This window comes from Brienomyrus brachyistius, chromosome 11 (assembly GCF_023856365.1).
Source record: "Brienomyrus brachyistius isolate T26 chromosome 11, BBRACH_0.4, whole genome shotgun sequence".
Classification (NCBI taxonomy): domain Eukaryota; kingdom Metazoa; phylum Chordata; class Actinopteri; order Osteoglossiformes; family Mormyridae; genus Brienomyrus; species Brienomyrus brachyistius.
The window spans coordinates 28,486,744-28,511,603 of record NC_064543.1 but is presented as its reverse complement, the minus strand read 5'-3'; the positions used below and the strand labels follow the sequence as shown (position 1 = coordinate 28,511,603).

General features: G+C 41.2%; 1 protein-coding gene across 2 annotated transcripts; it reads left to right on the top strand.

The window, feature by feature from the left end:
* Nucleotides 1-2,835: 2,835 nt before the first annotated feature.
* LOC125704314 (GTPase HRas-like) lies at nucleotides 2,836-24,434 on the top strand. 2 transcript variants are annotated; one of them, XM_048969779.1, is made up of 6 exons: nucleotides 2,836-3,125; nucleotides 12,049-12,169; nucleotides 12,994-13,172; nucleotides 20,164-20,323; nucleotides 23,290-23,413; nucleotides 23,991-24,434. In XM_048969779.1, exons 2-5 carry the CDS (start codon nucleotides 12,059-12,061, stop codon nucleotides 23,407-23,409), a joined length of 570 nt encoding a protein of 189 aa, XP_048825736.1. In that variant the 5' UTR covers nucleotides 2,836-3,125; nucleotides 12,049-12,058; the 3' UTR covers nucleotides 23,410-23,413; nucleotides 23,991-24,434. The 2 variants fall into 2 exon arrangements, with proteins under 2 accessions (XP_048825736.1, XP_048825735.1); XM_048969778.1 differs by having other exon boundaries at nucleotides 12,046-12,169.
* The last annotated feature ends 426 nt before the right edge of the window (nucleotides 24,435-24,860 follow it).

The following is a 24,860-nucleotide window of genomic DNA, read 5'->3' as shown; positions in this document are numbered from 1 at the left end:
GTGTGTGGGTAGGTGGGGACAAGAATGCATACATATGCATGTGTAATTGTGCATGCCAAATGTCACTGGGGGGCATTGGTGGTCTATCATTTCAAAGAATGGAACTCATGACTGGAGGGTTGTGAGTTCAATTTCCCACCTAGTTGCCACCGAGATACTCTTGAGTATCACTCACTGCTCCAACACTCAAATTTCACTGTGCACTGTGTGCTGTGGTGTGTTACAAAAATAGTCACTATTAGTTTAAAAATTTTTAGTGCCTGGGTGTAGTATGGATAGCAACACAAACCTGATTCCTTCTCCAGTCTTCTTTCTCTTAAAACTTAAATGTAAATATAAATGTTAGATATAAAACTTAAATGTAAATATAAACATTTACATTTAACATTTGCATTTAATATTTATATATAGACATACCATTTATATTTACATATGATAAACAATTTTGAGCATAATCTACACAGCAGAAAAACCTGATGATCCACACCATTGACTTTAGGCTAAATTTCATAAAATTGCACTAAATGTTGAAAAAGTGGCAAGTACAGAAATGTTTACTACCTTTACAAACGGCACGCCATATAAAACGGGATGATTCGCTATCTGAGACTGAAATAACATCCTATTATAAGCCTTGCACCTCATAAATATCATGTAGTTTGTATGTGTACACATGTACATATATGTTGTACTGTACTGTTCATGTATTTCTAAGTTATGGGCATTTTTGACTGTATAATTTAAATAGAGATACATTTCCTTATAGACATTTCCCAGATAAATGGCCAACTACTTACTGAATATATTTGTACACTAAAGAAATGGTAAACTATACTTCTTCAATGTTACAACCCCAAATCAGAAAAAGTTGGAACAGGGTGGAAAATGTGAATAAAAAAATAAAGCAGTAATTCACAAATGTCCCTTAACTTTTATTTCATTGCAGACAGTATGAACACAAGATAATTCATGTATTTTTTGGTCAACATCATCTGATTTGTAAATAAACATCCATTCTTGCCATTCAGGCTTGCAACACATTCCAAAAAAAGTTGGGACAGTACAGCATTTACCACTTTGTACAGTTCCCCTGTCTTTTAACAACACTTAAAAGACGTTTAGGCATTGAAGAAATCAAGTGACTAAGTGTTGCAGGTGTTAGTTTGTCCCATTCTTCCTGTAAACAATGTTTTAGGTGCGCAACAGTACGGGGTCTTCTTTGACGCAATTTTCGTTTCAAAATGCGCCAAACATTCTCTATAGGAGACAAATCAGGGCTGCAGGCCGGCCAGTCAAGCATCCGCACCCTCTTCTTACGCAGCCATGCCTTTATTATGCGCGCAGTATGTGGTTTGGCATTGTCTTGCTGAAATAAGCATGGAAAAGACTTGAAGGCAGCATTTGTTCCTCCAAAACTGAGATATACTTCTCAGCATTGATGGTGCCATCGCAGAAGTGCAAGTTACCTTTGCCGAAGGCACTGACACAACCCCATACCATGACAGACCCTGGCTTTTGGACTTGTATCTGGTAAAAGTCTGGATGGTCCTTTTCCTCTTTGGTCCGCAGCACACGGCGTCCATTTCTTCCAAAAAAGATGTGAAAAACCGATTCGTCTGACCACAATACACGTTTCCACTGCACAATGGACCATCCCAGATGCCTTCGAACCCAGAGAAGTCGACGGCGCTTCTGGATGCTATTTATGTAGGGCTTCCTTTTGGCACAGTACAGTTTTAGCTGACATTTCCTAATGTAGCTACGTACTGTTGTGCTTGAGAGTGACTTCCTGAAGTAGTCCTGAGCCCACGCAGTTATATCATTTATTGATGAATGACGGTTTTTAATGCAGTGCCGTCTGAGGGCTCGGAGATCACGGCCATTCAGTTTAGGCTTGCGCCCTTGGCCTTTGCGCACGGTGATTTCTCCAGATTCCCTGATTCTTTTCACTATGTTATGCACTGTAGAGGGAGGAATGCCCAAATCTCTTCCTATCTTTCTTTGAGAAATGTTTTTCTTCATCATTTCAAAGATTTTTGCCCGCACTTGATGGCAAACTGGCGATCCTCTGCCCATCTTTGCTCCTGAAGGAGTAGGCCTTTCCTTGATGCTGCTATTGTACCGAATCATGATTGCAATCACCTGTTAACATCACCAGTTTCAAATCACATCATTATTTAGTTATTATGCCTCATTACTACCCCTGAATTGCCCCCGTCCCAACGTTTTTTGGAATGTGTTGCAAGCCTGAATGGCAAGAATGGATGTTTATTTACAAATCAGATGATGTTGACCAAAAAATACATGAATTATCTTGTGTTCATACTGTCTGCAATGAAATAAAAGTTAAGGGACATTTGTGAATTACTGCTTTATTTTTTTATTCACATTTTCCACCCTGTCCCAACTTTTTCTGATTTGGGGTTGTATTTGTACCAAAAATTACAATAGACCTAACCACTTATTCAGATGGATGTCTGCTTTTAAACAGTACTAACCGCATAATATAAATTCTACATAGTGTCTGGAGGTAAGAGAGTACAGTACTATACCTTTCAAGTAAATTCGTGTCATATGCAAATGCATAATTACATATTTCTTGTACCAGCTTGTTTTATAATGGAACTTCGAACAATGCTTTTCCACACTGAAAGTCCAATTTCTGATTCTCTGTATCTTTATAGCTACATCTCAAAGCTTTTAAAGGAAACTATAACCAATAATGCCCATGGCAACGGCGGATAGACATGAAACATGGATATTGAGATACGGTGTAAAGCCGGGGCGGGTCTTTCGTATGGGGTTGGGCGGGGGCTGCAGCGTTCTCTCTCTCGCTCTCTGTCTGTGCACATTGTTCGCTGCATTCTGACCTCACTGGGAGCTATGAGTAAATATTCGGTGACTAGAGCATTTTTGGCGAAAGCATCGGCCGGAGACGAATGCAAAGGAGAGCATCTGAATTTATAGTTGTTCCAACCGATGGGAATCTCAAAAAAAGAAGAAAGGACTGAAGGGCTGGATGTGTTTGTCTTCCGCCGGGTTTGCCTGCTGAATAGAGTACTCCGCCTGCCTTCAGAGGATCGGACCGTTTCTACAAATTAGCGGACCCGTTGCTGTTTATATAAGTAAGCGTCGTTTTGCTGTCTCTCCGCCACGCTGCAGTTAACTGAACAGCTGGGCGCATTTTAATGTTTGGTTGAGCATGGTATCCGTATTTTGGAAAAGGTTTTTTTTTCAGTGGAAATGACAGATCGCCTACGTCTGAAAGCATAACTCAGTTGGTCGCGGCGTCGAAAATGCAGCACGCCTTTTTATTTCTGGGTTTGAAGTTAATATTCCGCACAGTAATCTGCCAAATCGTGATCGACGCTGTTTTATATAAATTGAGTTAGATCGACTATGGCCCCACCTCCCGCAAGTTAAGAGCACAGTGAATTTGGTAGCTTTTATTATCTGAACACTTAAATCAGTCCTTACATGAAAATTACCTGAATCTTTACTGCTACAAAAAGCTGCTTGCATGCGGAAAATTAAGATATTGATTTGATTTGCAATTGTGCCATGTTGGCGAAATTATTTATCGATCATTTCAGATAGTTTACTTTTCATTTTATTCTTGCGTCTGACTGTCAGTTGCATGCAGGGTAGCCAGGGGTGACGCCCCGACACCGTAAAACTGAAAGCATGAACTGCTGAAGTCACATTCCAGTACTGGCGGTTAATTTCCTCTAAGACCTGTACCCTTACTGTTTTTAAAGGTCTGCTTATGTTTTCTCTTTCTGATCCCGCCCCTCTCTCTCGTTATTAGACACACGATCAAGTTGCTTCTGGCCGCCTCGATTATTTAAAACTCAGGTTGAAATTTAAAACAACGTGGCACATACGTTTTTATATGGATGATACTTAACTGCCGTTTACAAAGCAAATTATTTATACAGGCATTAATGAAACAAAAGAATAAGCGTGATATGACACGTACCCCGTTGCGAATGGCATCATTTTCTGTTGCTGTTTTTTGTAAATCTTTGATTTGTATGGGGTTGATACGCTGGAATATCGTCATTGCCACCCCAAAATTGGAGGTGGTCATTGGATGCAAGGGTTTGTAGTTTATTGAGGAGTGGCCATTCCAAGTAATTCACTAGGTTATATAGTTACAAAATTAACTGTTATGTCTAAAGATTTAAGAGTAATAGTATCTGACTTTCCAGTGCATATCTATAGCTCTGTTGGTTTCTGCTTACATGCTTACTTTGTGCAGAACAGAGTGTAAAGGTGTCCTCATCAAGATCAAGACCTCGGTGCTGGCTTTCAAAGCCATTAATCGAATGGGACATACCTCTGCTGAGGTCTGCTCATCAAGACTTATGTTCTATCTCTCCCTCTTTGGTATGTAAGGTAACAGTGCTTGGTAATCCCACTGCCACGTGAACATAAGTCTAACTGGACATTTGTCAGTTGTGGTTCCTCTGGAATAACAGGCTTCCCATCCACATCCCATTAGCAGAGTTCAAGCCTCTCTTGAGAAACACCTCTACTATAACTGCACTTATAACCAAATTAGCTTCTTGACATCTATATGTGTGTGATGTACCATCTCACTTTGCTTGTACTTCACTTTGGACAAAAGTGCCTGCTAAATAAACATGAAATGTATATGAACAAACTAGTGACTGTATATTTTATTGCTGTCTCAAGTAGCAACATTTGAAAGGTCCTTAAGAAGTTTTTATTGGATAAAAATGTTATTTGAATGGACCCTAGAATGTCATGACATTTGACTTATTTCATATTACTTTTTTGATTTGAAGGACAGACTGGGAGAGATTTTGTACATTCAGGGAGTCTGAGCATAGGTAGGCTTTTAGGAGAATTTTCCAGCAGCCAAAAAAAGTCACCTTTGTCAGGAGTTGCCTGAAAGAATGCTTCTCAGGTTATTAAAACAGACCTTTGATCACAGGATTTCTTAAAGCTGCATTTCACACAGAGTAGAGTGAATTGTGACGGGTTGCTTTTGAAGCTCATCTGTCCATCCATCTTTTAACTCAGGGGTGGGCAGTCTTATCCAGAAAGGGACTTTGCGTATGTGGGTTTTTGCTGAATCTCCTTAATTAGATTACTAATTATAGGACCAATTGGCTGAAGAGTCATCATACCTGGGTTTGAACAGCTGACCTAAAAGCTATCCCAAAGATCTGCATACACATGGGCCCTTTGCAGTTGTGATCGCCTATCCCTGTTCTAACTGATTGTCTTGATTAGGGTCATTGGAGAGTTGGAGGCTCCAGGTACCACAGGACTTTTGAAGCTTGAAGTATAATGGCCATGTTTTTTTCAAAGACTTTTTTTAATACTAGAAAAACAGAATTAATCTCCATTTTGACATGCTAACTCAGTATATTATAGGACCAATTGGCTGAAGAGTCATCATACCTGGGTTTGAACAGCTGACCTAAAAGCTATCCCAAAGATCTGCATACACATGGGCCCTTTGCAGTTGTGATCGCCTATCCCTGTTCTAACTGATTGTCTTGATTAGGGTCATTGGAGAGTTGGAGGCTCCAGGTACCACAGGACTTTTGAAGCTTGAAGTATAATGGCCATGTTTTTTTCAAAGACTTTTTTTAATACTAGAAAAACAGAATTAATCTCCATTTTGACATGCTAACTCAGTATAGTGAGCTGTCCAACCCTCATTTCTATGAGGCCTTTTGTAAAAACACTAAGCATGTAAGAGCTTTTTCAGTAATTATAAACTGAACTGAGCCATCTCTTTGGTGCTAAGGCTGTGTAAGGATTATTGGAAGACCTATTTGTGACTCTGGAGACTCAGAATTGCACTCTACCTTTTAACACAATTAGACAGATAGACCCAGAATGGCTCTACCCTTTAACACAATTCTTAGGTTCTTTGCTGTTGGAATTAGATACTTTCCTTTCATGTTCTTTATTCGGTTCAGCACAGACAACAGAGTGCAAAAAGTGATACATTTCTCACAAATCTTATAGCTCTTTCATATTGGTTTATATAATATGACAGTTTTTTTTCCCCAAATAACTGTTGCGCGCGTACACACACACGCAAAAAAAATGAGATCACGGAAAAGCTTTCCTGATTTCCTTTGTAATTGAATGAACCTTCTCAAAAATGTCCAAACGTATACTGATCACAGCAGAAGTCAATCTGTTGATTACAGATAGTTGTGTTTGAGGTTGAGTGGTCTAGTTTCATGAAAGGAGGCGCTGGATGGAGGTGGGGTATGAGTGCAAATTACCGAATCAGACGATTAGATGAGACAAAGGGCTCAGATCATCCCCGATCCTTTCCATGGATCTTGTTGTAAAGCCAGTATATAGATATCATTGATAGTCTATGATCATATGAGCAGGCAGCCCTGAATTTGAGGCAAATAATTTATTTTTAAATAATTAAGAAAAAAAATAGTTTGGGAACTAGCAGTGCACAGGACAGATTAACCCAGACGAACAAAGCTGTAGCAAACTAGTAATAGTTTAAAAATAACATGGCCTAACTTCCTAGCTACGAGAAATTTAGTGTTATGGACTACGTGTTTGTGTACATGTAAGAATTTTTGGCTTTTTTTCCACTTTCAAATTTCTGTCTAAATACTAGAACTCGTGGCCATAAGTGGAAATTAGCGGGAGAACATTTTAAAACGAATTTGAGGAAGCACTTCTTTACACAGCGTGTAGTTGGAGTATGGAATAGTCTTCCTGCTAGTGTAGCTCAAGTTAAAATCCTGGGTTCCTTTAAATCAGAGCTAGATAAGATTTTAACAACTCTGGGCTATTAGTTGAGTTCTCCCTAAATGAGTTTGATGGGCCGAATGGCCTCCTCTCATTTGTAAATTCCTTATGTTCTGATGTTCTGTCTGTTTTTGCAGCGAGAGGCTAATTCAAGCAGTGTTCCTATTGTCATATTGCCTGCCAAACCATACAGAAAATCGATTCATGTATGATGCAAGGATCTACCTGTTGCTTCATAGTTTTAAGCAGCTACTCTGCGGCACTTGTATTCAACTGCCAGAATCAAAAATGCCATTCCGTACTCCTTATTCACTTCACTGCTGACATAAATTTATGTCTCCATTTTGGAGTTAGTCTTCCATGGGACCATTTGCTTTTCAGTAAGTTATGATTGGCAGGTGGGTGTCTCCCTGGTTTCGTTTGCAGTACTATAAATCTGAATGGATAGCCAGAAAACAATACGTGAATGTGGGGCTGTGCCTGAAGGGAACAGGCATGAAACTTTAATATTAGGATCTGAGCATAGCCTTGCTTCATTTTATTTTCAAGTGCCTGAGCTATTCCAAGCAGAGCTAATTAAGGTCCTTCTGGGTAAAGGCACTAACTAGTAATATGTAAGCCTGCTACTTGTGCATGCACTGATTAGTGAGCTTCTGGGGTTTTGTTTTTTGTCTTATTTATTAAGCATTCATTTGCATCTATTTGGTTGAACGGTTAACCTCTCTCTGGTTTGTGTAAGTATCTGAATATTGAGGTCATATTTCAGTCAAGTAATTCCTCACCTCATCAGACTACCTGACTCAGCTTTCAGGGTTTTTTATTGTTTGTTTTGACTTATGCTGTGTTAGGCGTTTATTTGGAATCAAAAGAAACTTCAGGCCATCAAGGTTAAAAGGGAATTGACTCTGTAGACTTCAGTGGACAAAAATAGCAGTGGTAAAATTCTGATAATTATGAGCTAGAGGTTGAATAATACATTCTGCTTCCAGGTATTTCTCTCTTTCACCTTCAGATTTAGGTAAAAAAGGGTAAAAAATTGCCACTGCAGCTGTACCCCAAAGGATCTGCCAATTGTACCCTTAGCTCTCGGTAAGTGTACCTTTTAAGGTACAGAAATGGACTATGAGGAACATTTCTGTACCACTGATGGTACGTTAATGCTGTTGGTACCTGTTGAATATTCCTCAGAGTCAGCATTGTAGGCTGAGCCCATCTCAGTGATTACTTTACTATTTGATTTTTGTGTATAGAGGGAAATTTTGAAGTCTGCATTTAAAAGTTACTAATGTTACCCCTATTAATTCATAGAACATGGCATTGGCTGCTGTTTTCTTTTGCATTCACAGTTAGGTAAAATGAGTAAACGAATGGGACTGTAAACTCATTGACAGAAGTCATATACATAACCAAGGTACAATTCAATAAAATACGTGAAGGGAACATGTACATGTAATTTTCACGGATCTGTGAATTTGTGAATAACGAAGTATGAATGCACAGGAGCTGACTGTACTCTCAATTTATAGTCCATCACAGCCTTTGATGCAGCTATTGTGTCTTTGCTTGAAACTGTGTATGTCCACCCTGTTGCTGTCACAGGTTCATCTACTAAAAGCACATTCTGATGATCCATAACAAGTCTATCAGGATGGCATGGGAATGAATAGGATGGAGATGGTCCATGAGGATGTTAAAAACTCAGTCTCAGCTCTCCAGTGCTTGGCATAGTTTCTTCAACACATCCTAGCCACCAATTATCATCATATGCTGCCACAACATAACCTTTGATGCTTGCAAAGTCAAGTGATTCTCTCAGTGTGGACTTGCACTGGACTGATTTGCACACCTCACTCATCTCTGATGAATGCAGGGCATTTATTAGTCATATTTACAAGTCATGTGGGCCTTTTCAATAGTAAGGCAAGTACATGTGTCTGCAATGACATTAATGAAGCTTTCCTTAAATTTCAATGTAGCATATTTGTAACCTTAATGTTATTACTTACACTTGTTATACTATTTCATGTCAGTTTGGCTGCCATTAAAAAGGCCCATTAGTGATATGAAACCATGTGACGCTACCTTTAAGTCAAGATATCTCAGCAACAACTTAAAAACCAAAGACCAAATTTTCTGGAGATGGTCATGACGTTATGAGCTATCTTTAGTAAAAAAAAATCGACCAATTTTGAAATATAGGTTTTTTTTTGTTATTGAACTTTTAATATTTTAATCAGTTATTTCATAGTAATTATTCATATGGAGATGGCATATTATTTGTCCAATCTATAGAGCTGGACAATAGCTTTAAAACAATACGAGGACCATTTCTGTTACCATATTAAGGTAAATACAGCCAGTCAAATTCATAGTCCCCCCCAAAAAACTTTGTTCGCTTAAATCTCCTTCAATATTGATCCAAGATATGCTCAATTTAAGTTTCATGAGTTATTCATGTGACCAAATGAGCATGTCAAGTTTAGTTAAAATCTGTGACGATGAGGTCCGAAAGTGTGATCATTTGAGATGAACCATACAGGAATATGGGATTTTGTGTGCTGCAGAATGTAATACTTTGTCTGATGCATTGTTTTAAGGTAACTTAAGCACTTTTCTAGGCTACCTTTTCCCTTTATCCTATATCTAGTTAGAACAATAATAATGTTAATGATAAGCAGTGGAAAAACATCTGACAAGCAGCGGGAGAGGGGAGTACTATTTTCTGAGATTTGCATCTGCTTTTCTCTCTTTTGTTTCAGCTTATTAAAATCATTCTTGTCTTTTATTTATTAATCAAGCTTCGAATGCCTTATTTGTAGCTAACATTTGAATTATTTCAGATGTCTTTGGTTTAAATAGACAAAGGTGTTTGAGTGAAAATGGCATGCTTTTATTGTACTAGCTGATAGAAATTCCCAGGCTTCTTCTTGGTCCTTGCCTCCTTATTTGGTACAAGGCAGTAATAATCTTAGTGACAGAAGCCTCAAAGATGGTGAGCAATAAGGTAAGGTTTAGGGATTTCCTGGTACTTTCATTTGTGAGTCAGCATGAGTTGTGCAACTCGTTGCCGACAATGGTATGAAAAGCTGAAATGGGCACTTGACATTTCTGTTCATGCTGACATGGGATCTGTAACGTAGAGTCCAAAAACGGGAGAAGGGTGTGTGGCTCTGTGGGTTAGGTCCCTACTGCGAATCCCATGGTCAGCAGGGTGATGTCACCATTGGGCCCTTGAGTGAGGCCCTAAACCGCAGGTGCCCCAGGGACTAACAGACCCTCCATTCTCACGTATATGTTGCTTTGGATAAAAGAGCTTGATAAGTAATCCTATGTAAATAGGTAGATGAGTAGAATTGAACATGATCAAGATGCTTTATGTTGGTGAGATAGCGGTTGTGTTGCTTAGCTGAAATAGCCCAGTTCCTTAGTGGTTTTAGATTGAGGAAGAAAAAACAACCTAAATAGCCCAGCCATACAAAGGCAAAATACGGCAACTATGCTAACTCTGAACCTGAGAAAAAGGGCTTCAAAGTATAGGAGGTACAGTAGGTAAATGATTTTTTCTTCAAAACCAAGCATAGTTTAGCTAAGTCACAAGACATTCTAAGAGGCTCGATTTTGATCATAACTATCAATAAGTTTTAATATAATATGCAGTTAAGGTGTTTTGTCTTTGTATGGCAGAATTGTGTACAAACACATTCATAAATTTACTGTAGTCTTCGTGATCCTGACCAATATAAGCAGTTGGACTGCTAGAAGATTCATTCATTCATTCTTTCATTCATTGGGTGTTAATTGACTCTAGCGCTGCAACTGTGAAATGCTTTACTTTGGGTCCCAAAATAAACTGGGAGAATCACACTCCGTGTAGGCGTAGAGTAAGAAATAATATAGACATTAATAATTAGGCTTCATGCATTCCTCCCAAATTGGGCCTCTTCAGCTTGTTTTATAATGTTGCTATGAAAACTATGAAAACATTACCAATGTTATACGGCTTGCTCTTCTTAGTTTTATGGGCATTAAGGGGTAGGAGACAGTGAAAATGGTGAAGGATTGTCTATGGCAGTGTTTTTCAACCCCGTGCTTGGGGACCCCTAGACAGTCCAAGTTTTTGCTCCCTCCCAGTTCTCTGCCTGACAGTCCACATTTTTGGTCCCTGCCTGACAGTCAACATTTTTGCTCCCTGCCTGACAGTCCACATTTTCGATCCCTGCCTGACAGTCAACATTTTTGCTCCCTGCCTGACAGTCCACATTTTCGATCCCTGCCTGGCATTCCACATTTTTGATCCTTGCCTGACAGCCCACATTTTGGCTCCCTACCGAATAGTCCAAGTTTTTGATCCCTAACAGTTCCCTGCCAGACAGTTCCCATTTTTCTCTCCCTACCAGATGTTTTTGCTCCCCAACTGCTCCCTGTGAGACAGTCCACATTTTTGCTCCCATATAGCTCCTCACAGACTCCCTTGGGGGTTCCAGAAGACTGGTCTGAGAAACACTGAATGTTGCAGGAAAGCCATGTATACAAATGGAGGGCATGCAAATGGCGAACACAGAGCTGGGGAAAGGAATCAAACCAGAAACCCTGAAGTTGTGAGGCTATAAAGCTATCCATTGAGCTATTAACCCTCAAAATTGGCATATAGTGATAACTGATTTCGTTGATTATGCACAATATATATGAAAAAAAAACAGAAATAACTGACATTGACTATCTATGTTTTTTCATCAATATTAATGAATTACTCTGGATTTTACATTAATGTTAAAAATACATGTAAAGGAAAGTAACTGTGTTGCTCAGCACACCAGTTTTTACTCCAGTGGAAAACCAACACCTTGGAGTACCAAAAGTACAGTACCTGGTTCTTATGTTTTTATGGTGCAGTGGAAAAGTGCCCTTCAGTTGAGAGTTGAATTGGCAGCTTTACAGTGCTGTTTTTATTTATTTATTTTAAAAAACAAGATGCATGCTATTCCTTGTGACTATGGCGTTATCCAAAGGCAGATGAAATTGCCGTATGGTGCTAGAGTACACCAACAATGCAACCTCTACAGTACCACTCTATGCTCCATGCCTCTTCAATGTACAGGCTTCTTTTGTTACTTCCATATTAAAGCCCGTTCATTTCCTGTTAATTCCCATGGAAAGTTTCCAACATAGAAAATTCCCAAAGTTTTCCTAACCTAGTTGTAAATGGGCTATGTAATGGTTTATTCCACTGTTCTGTTGTCTCTCCACCTCACCCCTACCCCCCCACAACAATCACAGCAGATCGACGAGAATGACAGAGTATAAGCTAGTCGTGGTGGGAGCTGGTGGTGTAGGCAAGAGTGCCCTGACCATCCAACTGATCCAGAACCACTTCGTGGATGAGTATGACCCCACCATTGAGGTATGGCGACATTAATCAAAGTAGTGATAGAAATATGATATTTCTGTTTCCAGATATTTTTATATGGATGAATGGAAACAATTCTAGCGATTATGCAAAATCATCATGATCTGGTGATTATGTAATAATTGTGACAGGCCTATATATATCCATTCATCCATTTTCCAAACCGCTTATCCTACTGGGTCGCGGGGGGTTCAGAGCCTATTGTGGAAGCAATGGGCACGAGGCAGGGAACAACCCAGGATGGGGGGCAGCCCATTGCAGAGCACACTCACACACCATTCACTCACACTCCTACGGGCAATTTAGCAAGTCCAATCAGCCTCAGCATGATTTTGGACTGTGGGGGGAAACCGGAGTACCCGGAGGAAACCCCACGACGACATGGGGAGAACATGCAAACTCCAAACACATGTGACCCAGGCGGAGACTCGAACCCAGGTCCCAGAGGTGTGAGGCAACAGTGCTAACCACTGCACCACCATGCCACCCCCCACTGTCCATTATGAGGATATTGTTAATTATATGGTTTATATATATATCTTTCCTTTCCTTGTGGGTATGGTGAGTCAGTGGGTGGTGTGAAGTTTGCCTGTTGTCACTGTGCTGTGTCTGTATGTGCCTTGGAATGAACTGGCATCCCTTCCAGGTTGTACCCCAGCCTTGTGCCCTATATGTCTGGGAAAGGCTCCAGGCCCGTCTATGTTATACTGTGGTTTGGACATGGATAAACGAATTGTATGAATATGAAATTAAAGGTATTCCCCAATGGAGGTCAGGAGATCTCCTTAACTATGCATTATATCATTTCCCTGTTGCAGGACTCCTACCGAAAGCAGGTTGTTATTGATGGAGAGACGTGTCTGCTGGACATCCTGGATACAGCAGGCCAGGAGGAGTATAGCGCCATGCGGGACCAGTACATGAGGACAGGCGAGGGCTTCCTCTGTGTCTTCGCCATCAACAACACCAAGTCCTTTGAAGACATTCACCAGTACAGGTGTGTTTAGCAAGACAAAAGCTACAGGCTAACTGAAAAAATGTTATTGTAGTTTTGAGCAGGAGATGTAACCTGAACTAGTGCATCACTTGTACAACTGTGTAGGGTGATGTACTGTAGGTGGAATCTCCATCCATCCATCCATCTATCCATCCATCCATCCATCCTCTACCGCTTTTCCGGGTCAGGTCACAGGGGCAGCAGTCTAAGCAGGGAAACCCAGACTTTCCTCTCCCTGGCCACTTCATCCAGCTCCTCCAGGGGAATCCTGAGGCGTTCCAAGGCCAGCCAAGACACATAGTCTCTCCAGCGTGTCCTGGGTTTTCCCTTGGGCCTCCTCCCGGTGGGACATGCCCAGAACACTTCACCAGGGAGGCATCCAGGAGGCATCCTGAGCAGATACCCAAGCCACCTCATCTGGCTCCTCTCGATGCGGAGGAGCAGCGACTCTACTCTGAGTCTCTCCCGGATGACCAAGCTTCTCACCCTGAAGGAGAGCCCAGCCACTCTGAGGAAATTCATTTCGGCCGCTTGTATTTGCGATGTCGTTCTTTGGGTCACTACCCACAGCTGATGACCATAGGTGAGGGTAGGAACGTAGATAAAATGGTAAATCGAGAGTTTTGCCTTTTGGCTCAGCTACTTCTTCACTGTGATAGACCGATGAAGTGCCTGCATCACTGCTGATGCTGCACCGATCCGCCTGTCCATCTCCTGTTTCATCCTTCTCTCACTCGTGAACAAGACCCAGATATACTTAAACTTCTCCACTTGGGGAAGGACCCCCTCCCCGACCTAGAGAGAGCATTCCACCCTTTTCCGGCTGAGAACCGGATTTGGAGGTGCTGATTCTCATCCTAGCTGCTTCACACTTGGCTGTGAAACTGCTCCAGTGAGAGCCGAAGGTCACGGTCTGATGAAGCCAACAGAACCATATCATCTGCAAAAAGCGGAGACCCAATCCTGAGGTCACTAACCTGGACACCCTCAACGCACCTAGAAATTCGGTCCATAAAAGTTATGAACAGATTCGGTGACAAAGGGCAGCCCTGGTGGAGTCCAACAGTCACCGGAAACGGGTTCATCCCCCTTGAACTTTTCCACATTTTGTCACATTACAGCCACAAACATGAATCAATTTCATTGGAATTCCACGTGAAAGACCAATACAAAGTGGTGTACACTTGAGAAGTGGAACGAAAATCATACATGATTCCAAACATTTTTTTACAAATAAATAACTGCAAAGTAGGGTGTGCGTAATGATTCAGCCCCCTTTGGTCTGAGTGCAGTCAGTTGCCCATAGACATTGCCTGATGAGTGCTAATGACTATTTAGACTATGACTCTATTTAGAGTGCACCTGTGTGTAATCTAATGTCAGTACAAATACAGCTGCTCTGTGACGGCCTCAGAGGTTGTCTAAGAGAATATTGGGAGCAACAACACCATGAAGTCCAAAGAACACACCAGACAGGTCAGGGATAAAGTTATTGAGAAATTTAAAGCAGGCTTACGCTACAAAAAGATTTCCAAAGCCTTGAACATCCCACGGAGCACTGTTCAAGCGATCATTCAGAAATGGAAGGAGTATGGCACAACTGTAAACCTACCAAGACAAGGCCGTCCACCTAAACTCACAGGCCGAACAAGGAGAGCGCTGATCAAAAATGCAGCCAAGAGGCCCATGGTGACTCTGGACGAGCTGCAGAGATCTACAGCTCAGGTGAGGGAATCTGTCCATAGGACAACTATTAGTTGTGCACTGCACAAAGTTGGCCTTTATGGAAGAGTGGCAAGAAGAAAGCCATTGTTAACAGAAAACCATAAGAAGTCCCGTTTGCAGTTTGCCACAAGCCATGTGGGGGACACAGTAAACATGTGGAAGAAGGTGCTCTGGTCAGATGAGACCAAAATGGACCTTTTTGGCCAAAATGCAAAACGCTATGTGTGGTGGAAAAATAACACTGCACATCACTCTGAACACACCATCCCCACTGTCAAATATGGTGGTGGCAGCATCATGCTCTGGGGGTGCTTCTCTTCAGCAGGGACAGGGAAGCTGGTCAGAGTTGATGGAAAGATGGATGGAGCCAAATACAGGGCAGTCTTGGAAGAAAACCTCTTGGAGTCTGCAAAAGACTTGAGACTGGGGCGGAGGTTCACCTTCCAGCAGGACAACGACCCTAAACATAAAGCCAGGGCAACAATGGAATGGTTTAAAACAAAACATATCCATGTGTTAGAATGTCCCAGTCAAAGTCCAGATCTAAATCCAATCGAGAATCTGTGGCAAGATCTGAAAACTGCTGTTCACAAACGCTGTCCATCTAATCTGACTGAGCTGGAGCTGTTTTGCAAAGAAGAATGAGCAAGGATTTCAGTCTCTAGATGTGCAAAGCTGGTAGAGACATACCCTAAAAGACTGGCAGCTGTAATTGCAGCAAAAGGTGGTTCTACAAAGTATTGACTCAGGGGGCTGAATAATTACGCACACCCCACTTTTCAGTTATTTATTTGTAAAAAATGTTTGGAATCATGTATGATTTTTGTTCCACTTCTCACGTGTACACCACTTTGTATTGGTCTTTCCCGTGGAATTCCAATAAAATTGATTCATGTTTGTGGCTGTAATGTGACAAAATGTGGAAAAGTTCAAGGGGGCCGAATACTTTTGCAAGCCACTGTACTGCCAACAATGCGGACCAAGCTCTAACACTGGTCGTACAGGGACAGAACAGCCCATATAAGGAAGCCCGGTACCCCATACTTCCGGAGCACTCCCCACAGGTCTCCCCGAGGGACACGGTCGAATGTCTTCTCCAAGTCCACAAAGCACATATACACTGGATTGGAAAACTCCCACGCACCCTCCAGGACTCTGCTGAGAGTATAGAGCTAGTCCACTGTTCCATGACTGGAGTGAAATCCGCCCTGCTCCTCCTGAATCCGAGGTTCGACAATCCAACGGACCCTCCTCTCTAGGACCCCCTAATAGACCTTACCATGAAAGGCTGTGGAGTGTGATCCCCCAATAGTTGGAGCACACCCTCCGGTCCCACCTCTTGAAGAGGGGGACCACCACCCCAGTCTGCCAGTCCAGAGGCACTGCCCCCGATATCCACGCAATGCTGCAGATGTGTGTCAACCAGGACAGCCCCTCAGCTTCCAGAGTCTTCTTGAGGAACACCGAGGAGCTTTTTAACCACCTCAGCAACCTCCGCCCCAGAGATAGGGGAGTCCACCTCCAAGTCCCCAGATTCTGCTTCCTTGTTGGAAGGCGTGTCGGTGGGATTGAAGAGGTCTTTGAAGTGTTCCCTCCACCGACCCAAAATGGCCCGAGTTGAGATCACCAGTGCCCCATTCCCACCATAAACAGTGTTGATGATGCACCGCTTTCCTGCCCTGAGCTGCCGGATGGTGGACCAGAATCACTTCGAAGTTGTCCGGAAGTCATTCGCCATGGCCTTGCCAAACTCCTGAGTTTTTGCTTCAGCGACTGCCAAAGCCGCATTCCGCTTGGCCTTCTGGTACTCGTCAGCTGCCTCTGGAGTCTTACAGGCCAAAAAGGCCTGATAGGACTCCTTCAGCTTGACGGCATCCCTTACCACTGGAATCCACATGCGGGTTCGGGTATTGCTGCTGCGACAGACACTGACCACCTTACGGCCACAGCTCCGGTCAGCTGCCTCCGCAATGGAGGCGCAGAACATGGCCCATTTGTATTCAATGTCCCCCGCCTACCCCGGAACATGGGTGAAACTCTGCCAGAGGTGAGAGTTGAAGCTGCTCCTGACAGGGTGTTCCGCCAGATATTCCCAGCAGACCCTCACTATACATTTGGGCCTGCCAGGCCTGACCGGCTTTCCTATTTCCTGTTAAATTGATTTGTACAATCAATCGCATGTTAGCTCTTTCCCATTTTACATGTTTTTTTGCAGCATTAAAGCTGAACACTAATGCTGCCACTCATTGTCTTTTTTGCCATTCAGTTGGTGTGAGTGTAATGACTTCCACCTGCTGTGATGTCACGTGCATTAGATAGAACATCAGACGGTGATGGCCTGGAAGTATTTTACGCTTTTAACAACAGCTAGTAGCACAGCATTTTGCGATCTTTGTAAAAAAAAAAAGTTTTGAGAGGTGAAAGTAGTGTTTAATGGGGGAAAATCCCTCTAAACAAAGCACACACACAATTGTGCCAAACAACGTGAGTAAAATGAAAATGCTTTGGGAGTTACTAGCTTGGGCGGTTTTGTGCACTCATTACAGCTTGTGATACACTAGGGGCTACTATCCATGTTGCCAATGAGAGAAAAATTGTGGGGCATTGTAAGCTTTCACCACCTGTGTATACTCTCCTGGAAGATATTCAAATTGAACTGCAAATGCCTCAAAATGCTTAAAGCAAGATGAGGTGGAAAAGTACATTTCTAGTAGCCTAAAGATTTTTTTTATTTAAATTTTTATTAACAAATAGTAAAGAAACTTTGTACATCCCGAGAGAAAAATACAATTTGTTTATGCCATGTTAGAGTCAATACCGTATAGTATACATATACATATCTATGCATGTACATATACATACATACTGTATGCACATATACACACATATAAGAAAGACTGACTAAGCAAAATCCTTCGACTTGCTATTTAACAAAATCAGGTCTCAGAGGAGAAAGGTAATGAATCCATTTATCCCAATGTCTTTCAAAAATGTCAATTTTTAATTGTAGGGAAAAGGTAACTTTTTCCATTTTATAAATGTCCATTGATATATCTATCCAATCACCTACAGTTGGTGGAATGCGTGTCATCTACTTTGTTAGTCGAAGCTTTTTTCCTTGCTGTCAACAGTGTTCCCCATAAGTATCTATCAATATCTGTAATTTCTTGGGGGAAGTATCCTAAATAAATAGTCATAAAATCAAAGGGAACTTGGGTGTCAAAAATAGTCTGTATGTATGTCCTGCCAAAAATTCTGTATGGCTGAGCAGTTCCAAAAAACATGGAAATGGTTTGCTATTTGACATCCACACTTTCTCCAACAATGTGGGTTGTTACTACCGAAATATGTTTTCATACTAGGTGTAATAAAAAAATCTAGTGACATTTTTCCAGCAGAATTGCTTCCAAGAATGGCATTTTGTACATCTCCAAGGTGATTTACAAATGTTATTCCATTCTTTGTCTGTGATTAACAAATCTCCTCCTTTCTCCCATTTGCTCTTTATATAGGTTGTAGAATGAACATTCAAATTGTTTAAACACTTCTACACCTTTATTATATTCTGATTTATATGCTTTTGTGAATCATTGGATAAATGACTTAGTGACATCCCTGGTGTTTTTTCTTTTTCATATTGTCTTTCTAAAAATTCCTCACTTGAAGGCATAGATAAAAATCTTCCTCCTCTAATGAAAATTGATTGCTAAGTTCGTGGAAACTCATAAGTTCGCCTTCTTTTATAATATTGCATATGGATGTTATACCTTTCTTGATCCAAAGCTTAAATCTATCATCTTTCTAGTTTTGTGTAAATTCTGAATCATATGCCAGCCAACTCAGAATTTTGATATCTTCTTCCAAATTGTGTCCTTTTATTATTCTTTTCCAAATTCCCACAACCGATTTCATCCAGGGGTTTTCCATTGTTTCTGTGTATCTTTGCAAATTTTTGCCTGGGAGTACTGCCTGTATAGGTACGTCAGGTAGAAATTTACATTCTATGTTCTTCCTTTGTGCCTCATAGGATGGATTACACCAACATAGTATTGCTCTGATCTGTGCTTAAGCATGGTAGTATTTCAGAGATGGTAGGACCCTGCCCCTCTTTTCCTTTGAAAGTTGTAATGTTCTGTATTGTATTCGAGGTCTTAGTCTAAATATTTTTGTGATATATTTTATTCCATTTGTATTTGCTAGTTCGAAAAATATTTATATAAACTATAAATATTTATGTATTATATATATTGATAATATTTTGAAATTTAAGTAAAAAGAGTCAGAGTGTTTTATTGTCAATTCCTTTACATGTACTAGCCATATAAAGGTATCGAGATTACATTTCTCACTATCCCTTGCGTACGACAGACAAACAATACAGGACGGGACAAACCATAAAGTGCACAGAACAACAACATAACAACAATGTAACCCGTGTGTATAACAATTTTTTTTTTTGCAGTATGTAATCAGGGAACAACATGTGAAGTGCATGTGAATTGAACTTGAGGAGACTTAAAGTCAGGGTCTGGCAGCAATGAGTTGTCAATGCAAAGTCAATAGCAGCATTGCTAGATAAAAAATAAATAAAATAAATAATAAAAGATAGCAGCAGGTTGTGCAATTTACATATATGAGGATAGTCTTGCTATTTTTGTGAGTCAGAGGATACAGGGTCCGATTTGTTTACTCTGGGGCTGGAAAGAAGAGGAGTTCAACATCCTGACGGCTTGGTGGACAAAGCTGTTAGTGAGTCTGGTGGTATGGGAGCGGAGACTCCTGTACCTCCTTCCAGAGGGCAGGAGGTTGAACAGTCTGTGTGCAGGGTGACTGGCATCACTTGCAATTGTGGTTGCTTTCCGGAGCAGGCGAATGGTGTATATGTCTTTCAGGGAGAGGAGTGATGTGCCAATGACCTTCTCCTCTGTGTTCACTATGCGCTGTAGGGCCTTTCTGTTATAGTCAGTGCAGCTTCCGCCCCACACAGTGATACAACAGGAGGTGATGCTCTCAATGGTTCCTCTGTAGAATGTGGTCATGATGGGTGGTGGGGCCCTCGTGCTCTTGAGAGCTCTTGTGTCAGAATCTGTATCGTATCGGCAGTTATGTATCGGAATCGCTTTGGAACTGAAAAAATGTGGATCGGTCCACCTTTAACCAAAACAATATTTTTTGAAAAGTTACGTATATGTAACGTCTTTGGTCTATAGCTTTGTCCCTCTTTGTGTTTAGTGGAATAATTTTGATTGAGTTTTGATTGCTACAGGGAACAGATCAAGCGGGTGAAGGACTCAGATGATGTGCCCATGGTGCTGGTAGGGAACAAGTGTGACCTTCCGGCCCGCACAGTGGACACACGGCAAGCCCAGGAGCTGGCCCGAAGCTACGGCATCCCCTACATTGAGACCTCTGCCAAGACACGGCAGGTAGGGAGCTGTTGTTGGTGGGTCGTGATCAGTGGTGACTGGTGAAAAATATTCTAGGTGAGTCAGTTTCAGTAACAATCCAATTTAACACAAATTGCAGGACACCAGTGTTCTGAGAAATAGTAATTTTTTCATTAGCATAAAAAAATCAGCAGATTAGTAAATAATGAAAAACATCATTACGGGATTCGCAAATTTTCTGAATCTTTAATAATTTCACTAATATAATAATAATATACTTTAATAATTTTGGAAACATATCCAAAAGGACATTCTTATCCTTTCAAATTAGGTAAAACAGCCACTTTATATGACAGGCAACATTAATTGGGCACAAGCAGCAAACTTGAGATGCAGCAGTCTGTCAACTCAGCATCACAGACATCAAAAGCAGAAAGCAAAAAAAAAATAAATAAAAAAACACAGTCTCTTCAGCTAAATGAAAGCTGTACTTCCAGGGATAAAATAATTTGATCAGCAAATTATCTTTAGTTGCTTTTATTTGCTTCAGTGTTACCCAAGACGTTTGAAAAACCATATAATTAACAATATCCTCATAATGGACAGTGGGGGGCGGCATGGTGGTGCAGTGGTTAGCACTGTTGTCTCACACCTCTGGGACCCGGGTTCGAGTTTCCGCCTGGGTCACATGTGTGTGGAGTTTGCATGTTCTCCCCATGTCGTCGTGGGGTTTCCTCCGGGTACTCCGGTTTCCCCCCACAGTCCAAAAACATACTGAGGCTAATTTGAGTTGCTAAATTGCCCATAGGTGTGTATGTGTGAGTGAGTGCATGGTGTGTGAGTGTGCCCTGCGATGGGCTGGCCCCCTGTCCTGGGTTGTTCCCTGCCTCGTGCCCATTGCTTCTGGGATAGGCTCCGGACCCCCCGCGACCCAGTAGGATAAGCGGTTTGGAAAATGGATGGATGGATGGATGGATGGATGGACGGACAGTGGGGAGCTCACAACCATTTTGCTTTCAATGTATGTGCCAGTAACCTCCATTCTTATATTTAAAATATGGGATATGTTAAACACTGGGGCAGGGTGTGGCTCAGTGGGCTAAGCCTGTGTGCCTGTAATCAGAAAGGCACAGGTTCAAACTCAACCTCAGCACACCTGCGGGCCCTTAAACAAGGCCCATAACCCAGCTCCCTGGGTGCCCCAACAGGTGGCTGTCCTTTGCGGACAGCCTACTCTACAAAGAGCAAGCTGGGGGAGGTGTAAATATATTTTCCCCACGGATCAATAAAGTGTTAATTATTATTATATAACTGGCTTTTATTTCATTTTTAATTATTTTGCTTTTATAAAGTTATTTTGTGTCACTGTATGCAGTGTAGTAAATAAGGTGACTGCACTATTGCACAACTACTGCAGCCCTCCTAGTGCACCGCTAGTGGTCTCTTGCCCCCAGCAAATGCCCAGGACTGATTGGGCCGATAAATATATCACTCTTTAGGCATCAATTTCCAGGATGCTGATTGGTTATTTTTAATCATGCTAAGTGGATTTCTTATATCAGTATTTGGCTACACTGCTGCACAAAAAGAAGAAATATTTGAATATGTCAGAGTGAGAGCAGAAGGACCATGAGACTGATTTTTCTCCAAACATACAGTAAGGATTTTTATATATATTGCACATTATTATGCATTTCCAACACATACTCACTTAAAATAAGTAATTGTTATTTAAAACTATATATTTTAGAAAAAAAAAAAAAAATCACTTAAACCAGGGAGGATGATGCCCTAGTACGCTCTATTGACCAGCCACCATTGGGTGCGGTTGCTAGCATGATACGCACCACCCTCAAAAATTTACTTAATGTTTTTATTGCCTTGTGGATATTATCTTCAAACCATTCATCAATGCCATTCTTCTTGTTTGTTCTTATCAGTATGAATTCCTCATTACTGTACTGTTTGCTCTAAGGGCGCTTTTCCACCGCAACAAATATGGTACTTTTGGTACAGTACTTTCGGTACTTTTGCTTTTTCATTGACTTCCGGTCAAGTACCAGTACCAAAAGTTCCAGTACTGAAAGTGCAAAACCAGCTGGAGTACTCCTTTGGTACTTCGGTACTTTGGGGTGAGACTTGAAACGCTTTCTTTTGTCGATTGGTTATGTACAGAGATTGAAATATCTGTTCCGCAAGTACGCATTCACCTTCAAAAGCGATACGTGCGGCATCAGCCTGATCTGATTAGCAATGTAAGAATTGGATATGCATTACATGCGATGTCGGTATTAATATCGCACGTCATCCAGTATTATAATATACTATAGCCAATTTTCGATTTCAGAACAAAATACCCCCCTCAAGTTGTGATGTCATTCGGTGCTGGTACCAGTTTTTACACCAGTGGAAAACCAACACCTTGAAGTACTGTACTTTTGGTACTTTCCTGAAGTACAGTACCTGGTGCTGTGGAAAAGCGGTCCAAGTTCACAAACCTTCAATATGGACAGTACCCTAATTTTCCTAATTAACCTAATGTTTCTAATTTCCCTCATTCCACTTGTCAGGCATTGCTGCTATGTTGTGATAACACGCTAAGAGATTACGAAAGACCACCAGCAATTTCACCAAATGTTCAGGACCAAGCCTGCTGTGATATTGAGCTCATCTTTTCTAACTTCCCACACCATGTTGTCATTTCCTGTCAGTGGGCAGAGTCTGCTAAGCGCCAGTTATGGTGTCTTTCCATAGCCACTGTTATATCACACCAAGTGCTCCACACATTCATACTGCTGGTGTGTCTGTGCTTATCAGATCAATCCAGATGTTGTCATGCTCTTTTCAAGTGTGTTGTACTCCATTCATCTATTTTCGAACAGTCAAATCCAACTGAAGGTTATGCAGATGTTTTACTGCATCACAACATCACTGGGACGTTTAATTTTTCTTGTTCACTGGCAGGTTTTCTGTTAACAGTAACAGTTACTTCTGTTGCCCTGCAGGGAGTGGAGGATGCCTTCTACACCCTAGTTCGTGAGATCAGGCAGCACAAGCTGCGCAAGCTCAACCCTCCGGATGATGGTGGGCAGGATTGCATGAGCTGCCGCTGTGTGGTCGGTTGACCAGGTTTGTAGTGTTTGTAGATCTCACTGTATTTCCAACATTCATGCAGGAATGCATTTACCACCACTGACCACCACCCTTGTTGACTAGCATTTACAATTTTAGTGGGGATATAATTACACAGTCATCTCATGAGGAGTAAGGGTTTCTTTGATCAGTATAAAAAGCCTTGGATGCTACCAAGTTATTGTTATATTTGCAATATGTGGACTAAAGGATCCTTTACCTATTAATTTTTGTCAGACTGTGAACTTATTAGAAATGCTATATAGGTTTGTATTCATCTACATTTATCTCTCTATTATATCCTCAAGCATACTGTATATGGGCTATACTACAGTTTATAGCAATACTACAGTACTACATGTTTGCTCATCCTGTAAAGTTGTTGCACATTCTTTGTAAATACATTGGTACAGTGAACTATGACAAGACTGCCCTTGTGGTGTGATTATCTGACACAGCACCTGTTAACTAGCTGCCCACTGGCTTTTCACAGTTCCCCATCTCTATCTAGCTTACTGAAATAGACCCTGATAAATTCTTTCTGGTAATGAATCTTCTGTTCTTTGTGTTGCAGCACAAGAAAGAGTTGTTCAGAGTTGTGTGCAGCTAATGGACTTTTAAGTAATGAGCAACTGCTAAAAAGAAAAACACCAACAACTTGCAAGAAAATCATTAGATGAGGCTAAACCATTAGTGCTAGGGGAAGAGGGAAGAGAATCTTGCCTTTTTTGGGATCTCCATTTTTTTTTTGCCAGGTTCATACTACCACTGACTTCTTTCTAGAAATTGAACACTGGTTGAAATTAATCACTTAAGTTATTGTCCCACAGGTTCCACATCAGTCCCAACACTGACTATGTCACCCTTCACACCCCGCTTTGTCTAGTCCACTCTACCTGCTCCCCCCTATTAGCAAGCACCAGTCAGCTGGCTCCTCACCCTGACATTTCCATCAAACACTCTACCCTACACTGAACATCGGACAATCCCATTAAAGAATAGGGGTTTAATCCTGAAACTTTATTGAAATTGGCAACAATTGGTTATATTTATCCTTGCATACTATATTAACATTTTATTAATTTTCAAATGTCCATAATACTCAATTTTCCATTTTCCCTTTGTTTTTGTGGAAAACAATTACATAGTCCAGCTTCTTTGAGGAAGGAAATCTGGAATGTGGCATGGTAGTGATTTTCATGAACTGATGGATCCCCTGTTCATGACATGGCCTTTGGAAGACAAAGGAACGGCTGTTGCGCTGTAGCTTCAGGGAAAAAAAAGAATGCATACTGCCTAATGTGTAGGTAATGTAATGAGAACAAACTTCTATACTTTCTATTTATTTGCACAATGTAAATTGTTATGTAAATGCTACAGACCTAGTTCTTATTGTGTATGAGTGATGTTTTACACTGGGGCAAATCCTATCTGGATGACAGGT